Source organism: Tasmannia lanceolata, unplaced genomic scaffold (assembly GCF_043159265.1).
Source record: "Tasmannia lanceolata isolate RefF3 unplaced genomic scaffold, GAP_Taslan_0.1 ptg000012l, whole genome shotgun sequence".
In the NCBI taxonomy this organism is placed as follows: domain Eukaryota; kingdom Viridiplantae; phylum Streptophyta; class Magnoliopsida; order Canellales; family Winteraceae; genus Tasmannia; species Tasmannia lanceolata.
In genome coordinates, this window is record NW_027518689.1 from 5,086,905 (window position 1) to 5,104,013 (window position 17,109).

General features: G+C 40.5%; 1 protein-coding gene and 1 pseudogene across 1 annotated transcript; one reads left to right on the plus strand and one right to left on the minus strand.

Moving 5' to 3' along the window:
* Positions 1 to 985: 985 nt before the first annotated feature.
* LOC143888489 (putative CCR4-associated factor 1 homolog 6 pseudogene) lies at positions 986 to 1,858 on the minus strand (annotated as a pseudogene).
* Positions 1,859 to 5,386: 3,528 nt separating this feature from the next.
* LOC143887585 (putative H/ACA ribonucleoprotein complex subunit 1-like protein 1) lies at positions 5,387 to 16,614 on the plus strand. Its single transcript, XM_077391669.1, has 4 exons — positions 5,387 to 5,651; positions 6,629 to 6,777; positions 7,129 to 7,244; positions 16,243 to 16,614. Exons 1-4 carry the CDS (start codon positions 5,474 to 5,476, stop codon positions 16,400 to 16,402), a joined length of 603 nt encoding a protein of 200 aa, XP_077247784.1. The 5' UTR covers positions 5,387 to 5,473; the 3' UTR covers positions 16,403 to 16,614.
* The last annotated feature ends 495 nt before the right edge of the window (positions 16,615 to 17,109 follow it).

The window sequence follows — 17,109 nt, forward strand, 5'->3', positions numbered from 1 at the left end:
TTGGAATGAGGCCTCCCCTCTCTCTAAACCCTAGTTCGATGATATATAGGGGAAAATGGTGAATTTTCTCCCCCCCCCCCCCCATCCTCCATGGACAACCACCATCTAATGCATTTTAACTACTCTTTTCCTCGATAGGGGGGGAGGGGGGGAGGGGGGGTGCCTGGGAAGCAATGGGACTAATATTTTGAGTCTTGTTACTGCATTTGGGGTTAGTAGTGGCACACCCTTTGGTTCTATAAACCACCCCCTCCTACTTTAGATAGGGGAAATGATAACAGCACAACCAAGATTTGATAATCACACCAATTTAGCCCGTCTTGTCCGCCATTTCTAGTATGATTTTCTTTTGAAAAATTGCAGGGACACTCTCGGGGATATTAACAACATGTGGGGAAATTTGTACCAGTTAGTGAACACCGTGGGTTAACAAAAAATTCTAGGACTTCCTCGCATTTGGGCCTGATTCCTCAAGAACTTAAGGTTAAGGCTCTATCTTATGACATTAGGGAATTCGGCCCAGGGGCTTGAGATTTGATTCTGGGGAACTCTGAATTTGGGAATTTTATTCGATTTTTGAAGCTCTTATTCGATTTTGGGGACTTTAGGGCCTTGTCAAAATGGGGTGTCTACAGTGCTTAATGATGAAGTATCACCTTATAGTGTAAGATTGAATTAAGCTAGGACCTAGTTATACCAGAGGAACATTGTGATGAAAATTACAATAAGACACAAAACATTTAAATGAAAAGGTGATAAGCTGTTCATTTTTTTCAATTACAATAAGACACAAAACATTTAAATGAAAAGGTGATAAGCTGTTCATTTTTTTCACAGCCAATTTCCCTTCTAAAACATAACTTAAAATCAAAATAAATGATAAAACTCACCCCAATTAAATTTATTAGAAACAGAAGAAAAAAGAAATAGATCTTTGAATTAAAAAAAATGAATGAATATTCACATACAACCAAATCAGTGTATTTTACAATATTGAATGAACATGCATGTGACTCAGCGGTTGCGGAATAGGCCGATAGCAATAGGGAGGGTAAAACTTGTGCAGAACAAAAATGGGTCGCCTCCAAACCCTTGAATCAATGCCATATAGCGCTCCTTCAAACGCCAATTCTTGGAAAAGGAATTGCTGCTTCATTTGTGTAAACAGTGCACTTGTCAACAGGCTGTCTGACCCAGCTTGGTGACATTCTCCAATCCTCTCAATCTTCAGTATCTTTGCCATCCTTGTGAGCCCGATTTCTCCTCCCATCAGTCCATGACAGAATTTAGCAACATGCTTGATATCATATACGTGAAAAAGTCTACCCAACATTCTCAAAAATTCAGGAAGATGATTAGGCAAATCCTTCCTTGTCAAAAGCCTAATCAGATAGCCCAAATCATACAATCCATGAAAAGTCACCAACCGAGCTTTAGTACCTCCGATGCCCAACATGTTTTGCAGCAGTCTTGAAAATATTGCCGCATCAATACCATCTTTTCTGCACTTTTCCATATCAATACCATTCTTCTTTAGCATTCTAATGGAATCCGGCACGTGGGGATCGATGCTCGAATCAAAATGGCTAAAATTAAATTGCCATGTAGATACAGGAGAAGGTAGATTACCATACCCGTCGAAAAAAGTAAGACCGAGCTGTATAATCTTCATCGAGTCCACATTGTATTTCAAATCGGTGTACCGTTGAATTTCTGAAGCAGAACGAGAGGTGTTGCGAAGAAAGCCAGGGAATTCCGTATCAAGAGCAATATATGGGTAATGAACCCTAACCTTCTTTATATTCTCGTACTCTTCAGCCAAGTTAGTCTTCCACACTTCACAAATCATCTTCTCCATTGATTTTTCTGTTTCTTCTCTTATTTCTTTCTCAGACGTTACAATGAAATAAATGGAAAGAAAGAGAATGGATTGAGTTTAAGTAGGTTTCTAAATAGAAGTTTCCTTTTTGTAAGAGATTAATTTTGGTGAAAGAAATGATAAAATTCGGTTCATGATAAATTCACACCCCCGTAGATAATTCGCTCCCCTTATAAGATGATTTTGCGTCAAAAGCGTTAAAGTCTGCATCAATTCACGTTATCAGTGGTGCGAATTATCCTACAGGAGGTGCGAATTTATCATCTGCCTAAAATTCGCCTTTTTTCCGCTCTTCCATTTAACTAGCTTTTAGTAACTTGCCCCCTAACGGCTATAATCATATCTCAATCAGATCTCAACCGAAATGTATCCCTATTACACATGTGAGATTTTACAGGGTATGTGGCTCGTATGTTCCAGTATGTTCCAATCTCTCATTGAGTTCTCAACCCAAATGTTTCCTTATTACATGTGTGAGATTTTATAGGGCATGTGGCTCGTATCTTCCAATATGTTTCAAAATGTACTGCAAGGCCCACTCCATAGGATGATCCAACCCGTCCATTTGATGGGCCACAACGCAAATAGGTTTTGCTCAAAAAATCATTTCCATTGGATGATCCTAGCCCTCCGATCTATAGAGGAACTACATATTATGTAAACCTCTATGGATTGGAGGGTTGGGATCATCCAAGCCGGTTATTAACGTTGTGGGGCATCAAATAGACTGTTTGTGCAATTATTAAAACAGATGAGTTTTAATTTCATTAGCCTATATTAAGAATGTTTCTTTACTCTCATCATTCCTTTTCTTTCTTTGGACAGTTCTCATTGGAAAGTTTTTTCTATGGAAAATTTGTTAATGGAATCCTTGAATTTGTTTACATCTCATCCATAGCATAAGTTGGGCCCATCATTATACACCCATTAATAGCATGGGTGGGGCCCACAAATTAACAACACATGTTTTGATAGTGCTCACCATCTCTACCCTACATCATAATTTGTGTCAAATATGGTACCCATTCGTGGCCCTCCCCACATTTAACTCACTTCATTGGTTGGTGTCACGGTGCAACTCACGCAAAATCAAAATTTCTTTGATAAAGGGGTTGTCCGTGTTGCCTATCTGAAACATTTTTGCACATAAAACGCCCATTATATTCAAATTTGCACAATCCGTGTGCCTAAGCACTTACAAATGACAAGTCACCATGTGGCATAACAGTTGCCTAACCACCCAGCCATGATTGCCTTAGGAAGTCTTTACAATGTGCAAGTGCATGCTAATGCTCTGATGCCATGTGTGCCAAAACCGCCCACCAATTGCCTATGCTTTGCCTTCCTTGTGCATAAGCCTTTGAACACGACCAAGCAGTGCTTTGGTTTGAATCATAGCCGTTTGCAACCGTTGCCTCCATGTGCAAACAAGCCCAGGCGCTTGCCAATTGTCACATGCGCACTGTTGCCCTAGTTTTGCCTATCCGTTGCCCACCAGCCAGTGCCCACCAACCAGTGCGCACTATCCAACGCCCATTAGTCAGTGCCCGCCAACCAATGCCCACTAATGATCCAGTGCCCACTAATGATCCAGTGCCCACCGATCCAGTGCCTACGAATCCAATGCCCACCGATCCAGTGCCCAACCAGTGCCCACCGATCCACACTTGAGTTAGGTTAGGTTCTCACTAATGCTTTTCCGTGCAAGCTATGCATATATAGCCCACAACTATGCTCTAGGCCATGCCAAAGCCTTGGTCCCATGGCCTTCTTCCCACCTTGATGTTCAAAGTGCACATTGGCAAGGGTGCAAGGTGCCACCACAAGCCAATGTGTGTCAACATTTTAAGGGGATGACAGTTCGCAAGCTCACTCATGAGCTCGTGTTTGCAATGCATTTTTGCCACCCTAAGTTTGGATGCATATAGATTAGATGGATATGTAGAAAGCAAAGATCAATTCCATCATCTCATTCGTAGGTTGGGCGTGCTTGACATTCACGTGCCAAATTGAGAGGGAGTATTAGAGTTTGCGTGATCATTCAAGTCTTCTATATATGATATGCATGTTACAATTTGATGAGATCACATGTTGTAATCTTAGTTGGTGGAAACCATATGCAACTATATCCTTATTATCAATGTAGAAACCGCGTGTACCTATAGGATCGTGGTGCTACCAACTATCCCAAAACCACACGATCCTGCAAGTGGTACCAGAGCAAGTCGTGGGTTCGAGACTTCCCGTGTTCATCGCTGGGGGGGGCGTGGGATTGTTGGCTTATGAGGGCCAACGATACCCTCTGTGCTTGAAGGGCCTGGAGACCAGTTAGGGTGTAATTAACCTGCCCCGTGTTTTCGCTAGGGTGCTACTCAATAATGATAATGGTTATGCCTTTCCCATCACCAATTGGTTTTGGGATAGTTGATAGCTCCACGATCCTACAGTACCGGAAATTAGGGACCTTTGTAAACAACGACTCTTTGTAAACATGTAAAATACCATATGATGAATGGAAAACGGTGAACACAATTTTTTTTCCTGTACTTATCAGTATCTATCGTATGGTAGCACTAAGCCAGTTAGGTGATGTGGCACGCCTCTCTTTGGACCCCATTGAACGTGGTACCACTTTCTCATTCGATCGATAAAAGATTCAAAATGAATACATAATCGCTTAAATCTCTCCAAGGTACCAAATATATGCTAATCAAACACTCAGGCATTCGAATACCTTCTTTTTTTTTCTAGATTTATCTACCAAAAACGAGCAAATCAAACACTCAAAAACTCATTTTCTTGGAAATAATCCATATGGTGGCGTTTGGATAATGGGTAAAAACAAAAGCTTCCCATGCTAAATAATATGGGATCTGCTAGGGACTTTCAGAGAAAGGCCTTTCACGGCTGGAATATAGGGGTGCAACTCAGGTCGGGTTGGATCAGGTTAAGGCTGACCCTAGCCCCACGTGAGATAGCATTCCCTCAGCCCTAATCCCGACCCAACCCGAGCTTTGGGTCGAGTATGGTCAACCCTAGCCTAACCTGCCTCAAATCTTTCAATCCTAACCCAACTCGTAATTAAATCAGGTTGACTTTTCCCAACCCCAACCCTACCCAACTTAACCCGAGCCAAAATCAGGTTGAACCCGTCGGGTTCGGATTTAGCCCGACCCAAGTTGCACCCCTAGGCTGGCTGTTGCATGGGGGAGCAGCCATACAGGCACACTTCTCAGTAGAATTTGTCTTATCCATAAATTCATCTCAGGTGGCCGCTCTCTCATTCAACAGCCAGCCGCAAACTGCTTTTTCTGCGAAACCCCCTAGCAAATCCCAAAAATATTCCATGGAAAAAATTACGAGGGCCAAACTGGTTTACAATTTTCCAAGCTTTTTTTTTCTCGGAAGAAATTTTCATAGAAATGAATTTTTCCAAGAAATTGGTAGAAAGCAAGGGAGATATCAGTCATTTCAGCGATTCACAATGAGAACGTTTAAACCCTAAACCCAAAGCAACAAATAGACCTCTCCTTCTTCTTCTCCCTCTTCCTCTCCTTCTTCTTTAGGGTTAGGGTTAGGGTTTTTGCTGAAAAAATGCGGCCACCGAGGGGCGGAGGAGGGTTCAGAGGTGGGAGAGATGGTGGTTTCAGGGGAGGCAGAGATGGTGGCTTCCGAGGTAGAGGCGGACGCTTCGGAGGCCGAGGCGGTGGTGGATTTGGAGGACGTGGTGGTGGTGGATTTAGAGATGAAGGACCTCCAGAGGAAGTTGTAGGTCTGTTATTCTCCTTCTTAGGGTTAGGGTTATGGTTTTGTTCCAATGCCTCTTTTCTATGCATTTGAAGTTGCAGGTCTGTTATTCTTCTTAGGGTTAGGGTTGGGGTTAGGGTTTTGTTCCAATGCTTCTTTTCTATGCATTTGAAGTTGAATTTCTGTTATTCTTCTTAGGGTTAGGGTTAGGGTTTATTCCAATGCCTATTTTCTATGCATTTGAAGTTGTAGGCCTGTGATTCTTCTTAGGGTTAGGGTTTTGTTCCAATACCTCTTTTCTATGCATTTGAAGTTGTAGGTCTGTGATTCTTCTTAGGGTTAGGGTTTTGTTACAATGCCTCTTTTCTATGCATTTGAAGTTGTAGCTCTGTTATTCTTCTGAGGGTTAGGGTTTTATTCCAATGCCTCTTTTCTATGCATTTGAAGTTGTAGGCCTGTTATTCTTCTTAGGGTTAGGGTTAGGGTTTTATCCCATTGCCTCTTTTCCATGGATTTGAAGTTGTAGCTCTGTTATTCTTCTCAAGGTTAGGGTTAGGGTTTTGTTCCAATGCCTCTTTTCTATGCATTTGAAGTTGTAGCTCTGTTCTTCTTCTTAGGGTTAGGGTTAGGGTTAGGGTTTTATTACAATGCCTCTCTTCTATGCATTTGAAGTTGTAGCTCTGTTATTCTTCTCAGGGTTAGGGTTAGGGTTTTATTCCAATGCCTCTTTTCTATGCATTTGAAGTTGTAAGCTCTGTTATTCTTCTCAGGGTTAGGGTTAGGGTTTTATTCCAATGCCTCTTTTCTATGCATTTGAAGTTGTAGGCCTGTTATTCTTTTTAGGATTAGGGTTAGGGTTAGGGTTTTATTCCATTGCCTCTTTTCTATGCATTTGAAGTTCTAGGTCTGTTATTCTTCTTAGGGTTAGGGTTTTATTCCACTGCCTCTTTTCTATGCATTTTCTTTGATTGAGTGTTCTAACCCCTCATTTATCTGTCTCAGAGATTTCATCGTTTCAACACGCATGCGAAGGGGATGCTGTTACGAAGCTCACGAACGAGAAAATACCCTACTTTAATGCTCCTATATATCTGCAGAACAAGACCCAGATTGGCAAAGTTGATGAAATATTCGGCCCCATTAATGAATCTGTAAGTCTCTGTTACGTCTCAGTAAATTTTCTTCCAGATGCTGCTCTTTTTCGTGATTTGAATGTAGTTGGATAGGGTTGTGAGTCCGATGTTATCTGGACTCTTGAGGTGAGTGAATTAGGGGGAAATGGTTGTAGACGAGAAAAAGTTGATAAAATTTCTATCCAGAATTTTTTCCTTTTTGTGGTTTCTGTTTGTAACATCCAGGTTGCAGAGCCTCACAGTCTCTTCTTTTCTATATCTTATTGTCGTGTTTCATTTTTTCCATTTGATTTCTTTTACTGTTTGTTTTTATTATTTTGGTTTTCTTTTCCCAAGTATAATCAAGATTTTCTTTTTCTTTTACTTCAGTATTTCTCCGTTAAGATGATGGAGGGTGTTATAGCAGCTTCCTATTCAGCGGGAGACAAGTTCTACATCGACCCTGCGAAGCTACTGCCTTTGGCTAGATTTCTTCCACAGCCAAAGTACGTTTCCCTCTCACTACCTTATAAATGCTCTGAAAATTTTGCCCTTTCTTTATTTATAATGTGAGTCGCGCATGTTTCTTTTTTACACCAAGTTTTGGTATTGATGTTGTTTCTATCTTCTGGTCAAAATTGATTTCTATTCTTCGTGACTATATATCCTTTAACAAGCAGTCCGGCCTCATATTGAGTACTAGATCACAAGGAATTATAATAATGTTCACTCCTTACGCAGATGAACTGAATCTTTCCATATGCCCAATGGATTCGACTTATCTTTGCTTCCCTTGTTTCAACCTAGCTAAAATATATATCTAGAATTCTAGATATTTAATTCACCTTCTTCATGAAAATTTTCTAAAGGATTCATTAGCCGACCCCAACTAGTTTGGGGCAAAGGCTTAGTTGAGTTGAGTTGAATTGAGTTTAGATATTGAGTTGAGTTGAGTCTAGATACTTCTGTTCATGAAATTGATTGATTGCAAGACAGCATTCCAATGAGTAATCATACTGTTACACGCTTCTTAAGATTTTATTTCATATAGGGAAGGTTTCACAAGATGCCATTAACATATACATTGATAGATATTGTGTAGTTCCCACGTATAGAATACAGGATGGATGAGGATCAAAATAGTCATCATATCAGGAGTTGAATGGCTTAACTATGACATACTGCACCCAAATCCTATGCGCGGGTAGGATTTCAATTGCTCATCCTACAGAGAGGGTTGTGTTTGGGTTGCATCTGATCTTTTGGAGATTTTTAAGACGTCCACTACATTTATCACTTCAGCTTTGAAGAAGAAAGAGGCTGTGAAAATGAAGGACTTTTGGCCAGACAACCAGTTAGTTTAATCAGTGGCATGCACAAAATTATGTGTAGGTACTTTGTTGACAATTGAAGTGTGTTGGATTGCATATTTTATAATATCAAGGATGGTGCTTGAGTTCACTAATTGTTTATGATCATGTAGATTTAAACCTTTGGGATGGGGTTCCAAGAAGTTTATTCAAAATAGATATGGAAAAAATCATACAATAATGTTGTTTGATGATTTATTGGTTATGTGCTTGGGGGCATAGGGTGGGGGATAGATGGATGTGGATGAATGCATCCCTCTCCTTGCTGCATTTTCCTACTATTATTAATGGGTTTCTGATGTGCTTCTTTGGTAGCTCTGATGTGCTTCTTTGGTAGCTTTAGAGGCTTAAAGCAAATGGATATTTTCTCTCCTTTCCTTTTTCACCTTGCTGCTAACGGCCTTGTTTGGATATTGGTAGGGCTTCAAGAAGTTCCCAATTGAGGCAATCTTGAAAGCCTATTTCCCAACTTTAGTTCATAGATGGCACAATCCCTTTTGATGGTTCTTTGATCTGGCAAATGAAGAATATTAAGTGCATTTGAAGATGTTTTGAGAGTTGAAACATTGTTCGATAATGAGATATGCAATTCTTCAATATTAGTGTCTTGTTGTCTATAATTAAAGAACAAAAAATTAAATCAGCGAGAGAGAGGTTCTCCTTTGAAATGCTTTCCGCACAATGAGTGTTGATGAGCCACCCAGCCAGCCACCCACTCTCTCTCTCTCTCTCTCACACACACACACACACACACACACACACACACACAAATTAAAAAAAATAAAATAATAAATAAATAAATCTAATACACAACAAACCAAAGAATGAGAAAAGTGTGTGAAGGATAGTCTCCAACATGCAGTGCTTCTAAATTTTAACACCATTATTCAGACAATTTTTCTATCTGTCTGCGAGTGCCATTTCATGTTGGGGAGTGCCAAGTGTCCCAAGTGCTAGCACAGCAAAAAAAGTCAGGAGTAAATGTTTCCAAATAATAGTGGGTCTTAGAGTACATTGGACCAAAAGCTTGATTTTCAATTCAAGGTCAGAAGGTGGAGTGATTTGCCCCTAAAATCCTTTGCTTTGATATAGACATGTAATGCATTTGATATGCAGGTTGGAACCTTGTAGACTGTAGTTGAATGTTTCAGATCGTTATTATAAGCATTGGTTGGGGACAACATCTCTATTGTGACGATAGCACAACATTTATTAAAGACAGTGCCTAGTTATCCCCATCTATTACATGTCAATTTGTAAAATTCCAGCCACATGATGATAAATTATAAATGATGATTTTGAAGGACCTCCGCTTGAGCAATGTATGTCACGAAAAAGGTGCATCTTATTGGTTGCAAGATATCCAAGCTCATAACCAGTGTTTAAAAACTTGTTGACTCGACTTGGAACTCGCTCGAGTCGACTCGCTTTTACCGTGGCTGCGTTCCGCGTTGCACCACATCCGCATTCCACGTTTTTCCCTACAGAGTAAATAAAAACTCCTTTGACTCTCCTGAGTTATGACTGCGTCAACTGCGTTCTTGGCTGTGTTTGCGCTGAGTCGACAAGGATTTTTCTTGGCTGCGTTCTACATCACATCCGCATTTTTAAACACTGTTCACAACAGAACGAGATCTTGGGATTAGGAACTTGATAAAATTTAAGAGGACCTCGGTGGTGGAAACTAGAAAATGTTGGCTTCGGACTATGGCATGAAATTCTCTAGGCTAGATGCGACATTGTTGTCCATCACTATCTCATGGAAGGCTAAAAAATATCTGGTTTGTTATGTGGATTGGTTTGATATTTGCTTCCAAATAGTTTATGGGTAATATAGATATGAAATGGAGGAAACTATTTGATTCTTGACTCGACTCTAGTAGTTGAGACTTGGGACTCTACTGGGTTATGCAAAAAATATTCCTACTATTATTAGATTCTTAGGTGGAGTCTGGGGTATCTGCCTTGTGAAAATGAGGCTGCAAGAATCAAAAGTTGAGGTGCAAAGCTATGAACTTTAAGATATTAAGATAATTTTTTTTTTGGAGATATAATGGGAAACAAGGTCTGATTGCTCTGATTTAGTGGAAAGATCATGAGATTCAGCCCGAGACGAATTGGAGGAAAGGACAAAGTTGAATGAAGAGTTCAAGAAAGTTGTGGACGAGGAGATTCGTTGGCACCAAGATTCAAGAGCAAGGTGGCTAAAAGGTGAAAATAAAAAATACCAACTTCTTTGACTCCATTACAAGTCCTAGGATAATGTATAATCGTTTTTGAAGTTTGATAGTGAATTTCGAATAGAAAGCGACGAAATATGTGCGCACATCCATTTTGAAGCTCGATTGAGGCATGTCATCTGTTAGTCGATCAACAATAACACTTATGTTATACGGGTGTAGGGGGCATTGTCGCAATGTGGAACGACAAGAACAACAGAAGATATCACTAATGGAGTTCTATAAGACCAATATGTGATTGAGACTTGGAGGATATTGAGCTTTGATGAGTTAAAACTTTGATGGGTTAACTCTTTTGAACAATCTAATCTCAAAACGGGGGTCGAGTAATTAAAAGTGGTTGTCTATGTTGCATCAGTACGGTACGAGTTTCGGAATCCGACACGGGTAGCGAGTGTCAGATTCGAAAAATCTCAGAAAGAACGATTCGTTGATTCGCCAAAATATTTTAATCAAATATCAAATATTATTTTTTACACAATAATATAGTCATAAAAAGTAATATATTGAAAATTTTAATAGGTTACGTAGATATAATGTTTTATTTTCATTTAAGACACTATTAAGATGTGTAAAACTCAAAACATGTGGTAATTGTAAAGGTGTGTTGGTAGAATTTAGGGAAAACACATATAAAAGAGATCTAGAAGTGTCTCAGAGAATCCTGAAGTATTGGAATCCGAGACGTGTCCGACACGGATTCTTTGCCCACTTGGAAGAATCCATGTAACATGGGTGGTTGTGTTTGAGTTAAGAGCATGGTTTTAAATTTCGTCCGAAATCCGAAATTTCGCATTTTGGACCCAAATGTCGGATTTTGGTTGGGACCGAAAGCGAAATTTGGCCGAAATCCAAATTTTCCCAATTACCAAAATTTCGGCAATTTTGGAACAAAAAATTGCATTTAAAAAAAATATATTATTATCGAAATTTTGGTAATTTTCGGCCGAACTTTCGAAATTAATTAATATTACTTTTTTTATTACCGGATTTCGGCAGAAATTTCTGTTTCGGTGAGGGCCAAACGTATATTGAAATCGAAATTTAAAACCATGGTTAAGAGAGTATATACGGCCCAAGCATTTTCTAAGGATTGCACCAATATGATTAAGGATTTAAAAAAAAAAAATATTATTATCGAAATTTTTGGTAATTTTCGGCCGAAATTTCGAAATTAATTAATATTTACTTTTTTTATTACCGGATTTCAGCCGAAATTTCAGTTTCGGTGAGGGCCAAACGTATATTGAAATCTAAATTTAAAACCATGGTTAAGAGTATATTCGGCCCAAGCATTTTCTAAGCATTGCACCATTATGATTAAGGATTGTGACCGGTTACCCTCATCCGAGAAGTCATTCCCATGGAATTTTAAACCAGAAAGGTTGCTAGGTAACATCTGCAAGATTATGTATAAGTTACCATCATGCTTTGAAAGGTACTAGGCAATATTATTGCCCCATTTCATGGAGTATTTTTGAAGGGGGTTCAATATTAGACATGGCATTGGTGTGGTACTCGTAAATGCTCAATTTTGAAAGTCTTAGTGGTGTCACCTTCAAGATGGATATTGCTTCATGATTCTTGATTACATGTTAGATAGGAGGGGCTTTGAAGAACCATTGCCATTAGTGACTCTAGTTTGGGTTATAGATTGATCATATTATTGGAATTGAATCTTGTAGCAGGTTCTAGGCGCTATTAAAGCCTTGGGTTCGAAATGGAGAACATATTTTGAATATCAGATCTTAAGTAACACTTACATTGTCGTTTATGGAACCTTAAGCAAAAAAAAAGTTTATATGACGGGAAATACACCAAGATAGCAAAGAATGATTGAAATTTAGTTCCAAAAAGATTTATAACTGGAACTTTGGATGTCGTGCGAGATAGGTGTCGATGGTGGATGGGAGGTGGAAAACGAAAAATCAGAGGCAATGGGATTGGTTTTGCTCATCCTGTGCTTATTATAATTTCAAATGAAGGAATAGGTGTCGATGGTGCCTTCAGAGGAAGAAGGTTTCATCATCCTCAGTTAATCGCCCGGTGGCTGTGGGTCAGGACGAAACTAGAAAGTTTGATCAATGGTGGAGACAGGGGGATTGGTCCTACTCGTCCTGTAATTATTCCAATTTTAAACGACGGACTAAATGTCGTTGTTGTCACCTGGATCGAAAACAAAACCCTGCATATTCATTCCCCACCACATCAGGGGCTGGAGGCCTATTAGTTCCGGAATTTGATCCATGGCCTGATTATAGGGTAATTTCGTCCTCTCTGGTGGAAGATGGCTATCCATCGATCTCTATTTCTGGAAAGGAGGTAAAAACAAGAATGAATTCTTTAAAGGCGTGTCTGGTGGGTAGAAGGAATGATTCGCCTGGATCCCTTCAGGACCTTCAGGAGTGGGCCAAAAAGTCCCGGAATTCTCCCACCCTTGCCCTTGTTTGCTCTCCAATGAAGAGATTCTTTTTGTTTTTTATTCCGAAGAGGTGGCCTTAAGGATTCTGGTTTTGGAAGTCGAAAACTGGGGAGTATTCCTATCGTCTCTTTGCCCTTGGTCCCCAGATTACACTCAGGGCTCTGAGACATTATGGGTTAACTTTTTCGGGATTCCATTACATGTGTGGGCCTCATCGACGGTTGAAGCCCTGAGAAATCTTTTTGGGCAGGTGATCGAAGTTAAAATGGAGGGTCTCCATAATCAGTGTATGTGCTTTGTATCAGCCAAAATCTATGCTCCACGATGGAAGTTTTCTCCCTCTGTGAAGCTTCGAATTTCCAACCATTGTTACACAGTTGGAGTCTCCATTCAGGGTTCCAGAGGCCCCCTTTTGGCCCCTGGAGTTGGCTAGAGAGTACCTTCGTTGAATGCCCCACCGGCGAATAGGTTGCCGGTGCCCCCCTTGAGATTCAGACCCGGCGGTCAGTTGGCACACTGGACCCCCATCGTTAGGATTCAAAATTCAATTTTCCAAGGGTCAGATTTGGAAACTTGCAGGGCTCGTTTCCCAAGCCTGGTCTGAATGAACATCTGAGTTTCAAATCAGGGTCGCGAGAGCAGGGTCCTGGATTAGCTTGGAATAATAGATTGAGTGGTGAGCTATCTATGCCCAGGTTTAATTGAGATCCCGGCAATTTTTGTCAGTCCTTAGAAGAGGGTGGGTCCTCATACGTGGCAAGTTCGGTATAAGAACAAGCTTCTGGGGCTGTCTTTCTTCCTGACAATTGGATTTGTTTGATGATTCTGGTGTCTTTCTTTTGTGCGGCTGTCAAAAAGAGGTTGTATATTGGTGTAAAAAGTGTAAAAGGATGTCTTGGAAGATTGAGTAGACTTGTCAGACCCAGGAGTTTAAAATTGTCTTTTTCCTGGGGAAGTCAAATGGCCTTATGGAATTTTGCTTACGGGGGCTATATTAACGTGTAGCGGCTGAAAGGTAATGATGGAGGTGATTGAGAAGTGTAAAAGACATTTGTTTTTTTCGGAGTTGGGCGGCGGCTCTTATATTGAAGGAAGAAAAAATGGGGTTTATTTTACCACAAAAGAATAGAACCAAGGACAAGTACCTCACTGAAAATGGATGACCAAAACAAGGACTCATATGATACCCCCTCCCCTTCGTCTCCAATTTGTAGGAAGCACCCATTGGAGGTGCTAGAAATTGAGGAGGTTTTATCAACTGTGAAAGCTATGGTCTACAATGAAAAATTGGCGTCGGTGTCCCTACCAACCCCAAGAGAAAAAAATCAATATATTTCTTAAAAGACAGTTGAATCTTTTAAAGAGGCAGCCAATAGAAGGGCCGGCTACATTCTTCGAAATTTCAGGTACGCGTAATGTGAAGGAATCCCACTTGCCATTACACAAACACCCCCTGTTCATCAAGCTTCTGGGAGATGAAAGGAAAGAACGGTCCCTTCATTGGGAAGAAAAGAGGGTGGCAGGGATTAAGAGATTGGAGGCTTTGATTAGCCGGAAACGGGTTGCCAGCGTTGAGGATCGAAAGGAGGATGATTCCGCGGACTCCTTGGTTGAGGAGCAACTAGAAAATGAAATTGAATGTCTTCTTTTGTATCTTAGGAAGTGTTCTGATTAGAAGGGAAGCTTTATTTTTTGGCCTTGCACAGTTTGCATGGATTATTGGATGAGTTTTTTGGAGTTTACGTCTGATTGCATTATCTCTGTGGGGAATGCTATATATTTGGGTTACTAGCTGGAGGAGGATTTGTGTTTAGGTTAGCCATAGGAATTGTTGGGACTATATAGGGTAGATAGGTAATGGTATGGTGGAATATAATCTCGCCTTTGTCTTGAATCGGTCCGGTCAAGTGTCCTTTTTCCGGTTCTGGGTATGTATGCCTAGTCCAATTTACTGGTGTTTTGTAATGCAGGACGGGACCCCTGGTCCCTAATGCCTTTCTAATATCAATGAAAATTGTTGTCTTTCAAAAAAAAAAGAAGATTTATAACTGGATTGTCAAAAGTGTGATTCTGTGAAGGTTGAAAGCTGGATTTCCCTTGAAAAGAGGTGGTAACAGGTAATTCTCATCCTCTCATGATAGCTATGTCAAAGTATGATAGATATGTCAAAAGTATGATTCTGGAAGTGCTAGTCGAAATCTCCATTGTCCCCAATTCTTCGCCTACAAAGGCTTAGCTCATTGGTGAATTGTTCGTCACTTGAAATCCAAGAAATAGTAGTTGAAGCGGGCCCGGCAGTTGAAAATCTTTGTGTTCCGGATTGAATCAGACTCTCAAGTCTTGGTTCACACTTTGTTGAATCCTTACATTTATCATCCTCAGGGAGCCCTGATCAAAGGGGATGAGCTAAAGGGTCTTGAACTGACCTCTCTGGCTGGGGCGGACTGCGAAATATATTTCAGTAGAGTGTATGATGTTGATGGCCCGAGGTAGAGCACTCAATGGGCGAGGGTCGCCCCCATTTCGCTTTACCAACCCCAGGGAAACTCCGAATACAGGCCTAGATCATTTGTACAGAGACTTTTTGGGTGCTAAGATCCAAAGTCGAGAGGGAAACCGCTCGGTCGATATGTTTGGGAGTCATGGTCACATCATGAATCTTGCTACCTGTCGCGGTCGCGTCATTTGCTGGCCAGTTGGGAGGATAGTACATTCCTTGAATTACAAAGATCATTGCATGAAGCACGTGGTAGTAATAGCCTGAGCCCGGTAGCTTTAAAAGCATTAAGGATCCTGCTTGGGATCCTGCTTGGTGAAACTTTCTAAACTGCCAGAAATAAAAGAGCCAAACACAAATCAAGTAATAGATTTTGCAATTATACAATTAAAAAAGAAAGAATAACTCCATCTGTTCTGTAGAAGACGGAACAGTCAGACCCAATGCAAATTTGAATTTATCCTCGTGCTATTGGCATCGCACAACAACCATCACCAACAGGTGCTCAGCAAAGATGTGCTTGGAGGACAACAAAAAGAATTGGACTTCACTATACACCTGTCTTTCTTTCTACCTTGTTCTCTGGATGCTTTCGCCGACGCTATCGGGGTCTTATAGGCATATATTGGTAGAAATCCTTTTCTTCGCTCTCCCATGAGCAAATGAATTGGTGCTTGCCCAACAGGAGGCAAGAAATATCAGCAATACATTATATAACAGTCCATCCTGCATTGCTCTCCGACATCTCCTTTTCCCTTGTATCCATGAATTAGTTACTTGATTAGCCAGTTATTAAGAATTGGAAAATGATATGGTATCCGAGAGTATGACCGATGGGGGCAACAACCCATTTGTTCGGTCTCGGTTGTAAAACCCACTTTCCCAGCATTACTCTTAAGTATAATTTCCATATTGCATACAACATCTTTTCTGGCATTCAATATCTGTCCTATATGTTGGCTTCTTTTTTTGCAGGGGACAAGCACAAGCTGGCTTTAGGGGTGGCGGTCGTGGGGGAGGAAGAGGTGGCCGAGGCGGCGGCGGGTTTCGAGGAAGAGCTGGACCAAGGGGAGGCAGAGGCGGCCCTCCAAGAGGTGGTGGCCGTGGCGGCTTCAGGGGACGAGGGAGATTTTAAAGCTCCCTGTATTTTTCTACTGCTCATCTTCTTGTCATTCTAGGTTACTATCCTACACTCAGATTGCAAGTAAGATTATAGCTGTCTTGCACTAAATTTTCCTTTAAATGGTTTGCATGGTTTCTAGGTTACTATCCTACACTCAGATTGCAAGTAAGATTATAGCTGTCTTGCACTAAATTTTCCTTTAAATGATTTGCATGGTTTCAATTGGGAGGTATCTGTTTCAATTGAGATCGTATAAACACCACATTGGAGGGCCACATGTTTTTTTTGGCAGGTAAGCTGGGATTGAACCTCTGACCCAAGGTTGAAGAACAAAGCCTTGACCATTTGAGCTAGAGGTTCAATCCCAAAGGGGGTCACATATTATTGCTTGCGTTTACTAGATTCACATTAGAAATCTTGGTTGCTGCAAAAAGGTCTCCCCTTTTATGTTGTTATTATCTACACCAGTGAACAGGGACCTGCAGAAGGGAAAGAATAACAGTAAGCTGTTCTTTCTTGGTAGATGATTTTCACACTTTTTCTAATTATGGCATCTTATCTTTGTTTTCTAATTTGTAATTTGCTGTTGAGGCCTGTCATGACTCCCAAATATATTTAAACACACAATGAGAAAAAAAAAGTGGAGTAAATGGCTGCCATTATCAACAAGGTTGCAGATATAATATCTTATCAAATTCTCATACCACTGGTAGGCCTTC